This window comes from Hippocampus comes, unplaced genomic scaffold (assembly GCF_001891065.2).
Source record: "Hippocampus comes isolate QL1 unplaced genomic scaffold, H_comes_QL1_v1.1 scaffold122, whole genome shotgun sequence".
In the NCBI taxonomy this organism is placed as follows: Eukaryota; Metazoa; Chordata; class Actinopteri; order Syngnathiformes; family Syngnathidae; genus Hippocampus; species Hippocampus comes.
The window spans coordinates 146,549-149,147 of record NW_017842059.1 but is presented as its reverse complement, the minus strand read 5'-3'; the positions used below and the strand labels follow the sequence as shown (position 1 = coordinate 149,147).

At 39.9% G+C, this 2,599-nt stretch overlaps 1 protein-coding gene across 1 annotated transcript in view; it reads left to right on the top strand.

The window, feature by feature from the left end:
• Positions 1-2,599, top strand: part of LOC109510791 (solute carrier family 35 member F2-like) — a 15,059-nt gene that overhangs the window by 5,186 nt on the left and 7,274 nt on the right. Inside the window, exon 3 of the mRNA XM_019861378.1 lies at positions 1,875-2,002. Within this exon, the coding sequence (XP_019716937.1) occupies positions 1,875-2,002 (128 nt within the window). The remainder of the gene's footprint in view (positions 1-1,874; positions 2,003-2,599) is intronic.

The window sequence follows — 2,599 nt, the reverse complement described above, 5'->3', positions numbered from 1 at the left end:
AGTAAATTTAGCCTACTTTTGCTAAAAGAGAAAATATGGACTAGTGATAGTGCCTTGAATAATATCGGCTTTTTTCATTCATGTTATGGGTATTTTTATACAAAGGAAATTTTTTTTTGCCTGTTGAAAATTAAAGTTTACTGACATAGCCATAAAAAAATGTTGCTTTATTTATCTGACCGTATTGGAATGTATTTGTTAGGTTTTCAGTCAATTAAATTTGGTTCAATAAACAATATGTGGTTATTTTTAAAATTTTCAATGAACATTCGATCAGTCCGGCCCTCGGCTTGCAGCAAAAATTTTTATCTGGCCCTCCGTCCATTTGACTTTGACACCCCTGCTCTACATGGTCGTTTTTTTTACTAAAAACGCCTTACTATACATGGTCTTTTTTTTTGGGCTAAAAACGCCTTACTATTCATGGTTGTTTTTTGGGCTAAAAACGCCTTACTATACATATTCATTTTTTTCACCTGAAAACGCCTTTCCATACATGGTCGTTTTCCTTGTTAAAAACGCCTTATTTTACATGGTCGTTTTTTTCAGCTAATAACGCCTTACTAGACATAGTCGTCTTTTTTGGGATAAAAAAAACGCCTTACTATACATGGTTGTTTTTTTCGGCTAAAAAGGCCTTACTATAAATAGTCGTTTTTTTTTTCGGCTAAAAACGCCTGACTATACATGTCGTTTTTTTCGGCTAAAAAACGCCTGATGATACATGCTCCTTTTTTGGGCTAAAAACGTCTTACTATACATGGTCATTTTTTTTCACCTAAAAACGCCTTTCCATACATGGTCGCTTTTCTTGTCAAAAGTGCCTTACTATATACATGGTCGTTTTTTTTCACCAAAAAACGCCTTACTATACATGGTCATTTTTTTCAGCTCAAAACGCCTTTCTAGTTATGGTCATTTTTTTCACCTAAAAACGCCTTACTATGCATGGTCGCTTTTTTCGTTAAAAACGCCTTATGGTCATGGTCGTCTTTTTTGGGTGAAAAAACGCCTTCCGAGACATGGTCGTTTTTTTCAGCTAAAAACGCCTTACTAAACATGGTCATTTTTTTTCACATAAAAACGCCTCACTATACATGGTTGCTTTTTTCGGCCAAAAACGCCTTACTATACATGGCCTTACTGTGCATGGTCGTTTGTTTCGGCGAAAAACGCCTTCCTATGCATGGTCATTTTTTTCGCTAAAAACGGCTAACTATACGTGGTCATTTTTATCGGCTAAAAACGCATGACTATACATGGTCGTTTTTTTCGGCGAAAAACGCCTTACTAAACATGGTCATTTTTTTCACCTAAAAAGGCCTTACTATACATGGTCGTTTTTTGTTGGCTGACAACGCCTTACTATAAATGATCGTTTTTTTTTTTTTTGTTAAAAACGCCTTATGGTCATGGTCATTTTTTTTGTGGGCTGAAAGCGCCTTACTACCCATAGTTGTCTTTTTAGGGTGAAAAAACGCCTTACTATACCACACCTGTCAAAATTGCAGCGAGGGTGCTTTGGACACATGATCAGGGGTGCAAGGCGGTCTTGAGTTGCCCATGTCGCGTCTATGACATTATCCGCAAGGGGACATCTTGCAGTTTAACTGCCAATTTTATGCACGGACCCCAGCAAGTCGATTTCTGTTTCCGCAATGTTTCACACGGCGAATGTGACCTAAAACTGACTGGCACCTAATCTGTTGTTGGTCTAAAACTGTCCTGATAATTGACTGACAACCAGTCCTTTGTTGGAAGTCAGCAGTCTACCGGCATGCATACATATACTCTGATTCCAATTGATGCATTCATACGCAACGGAAAGGAGCGGTCGCTGATGCTCAGGCCTGTCCCCCTTTTTGAATGGGGAGGTCCCGTGAGTGTGTTCCAGATGGGTTGCAGGCGATGGCTGCTGTACTTCCTGCTGGGGCTGGTGGACGTGGAGGCAAACTACAGCGTGGTCAAAGCCTACCAGTACACCACACTCACCAGTATACAGGTGGGTCAAACCCCCAACAGCCCATTACATGAAACTTCTTACTAGGGCTTGACCGATTATTTGGCCTGCAGACATTAGCGCTTTCAGTATCGTGTGATGAAAAAAAGTGATGAAGATAATTGTTTCACCAAAAAAGGCTCACATCCACACGGGGCTAAATATCCTCAAGAAGTCTTGCTTGTCTCCTTCTTCCTTCGTTTAGTCAGTCGTTAACTCTGCTTTCCGTATTATTTTTGTTTGATACTGGCTGCGCAGAGCTGACAAAGTAGTTCTCGGTTTGAGTCTGTGTGAACAAATGCACATGTCAATTAGTGTCGGGCAGAACCCTTTTACGTTACAATTGCTTCCTGCTAATAGTCACCACTGATGGCATCGGAAAACTAACGGAAACATCTCCATGGGGAATATAAACAGAGTTACATTAGACGTATCGGATTAAAGGGTGCACTGCCAGCTTTTGAGAAAATTGATTTGATTTTAGGTGTGCCCTATAATGTGGAAAATACTGTGTGTGTGTGTGTGTGTGTGTGTGTGTGTGTGTGTGTGTGTGTGTGTGTGTGTGTATATATATATATATAGTGTGAGCGCGAATGGTTG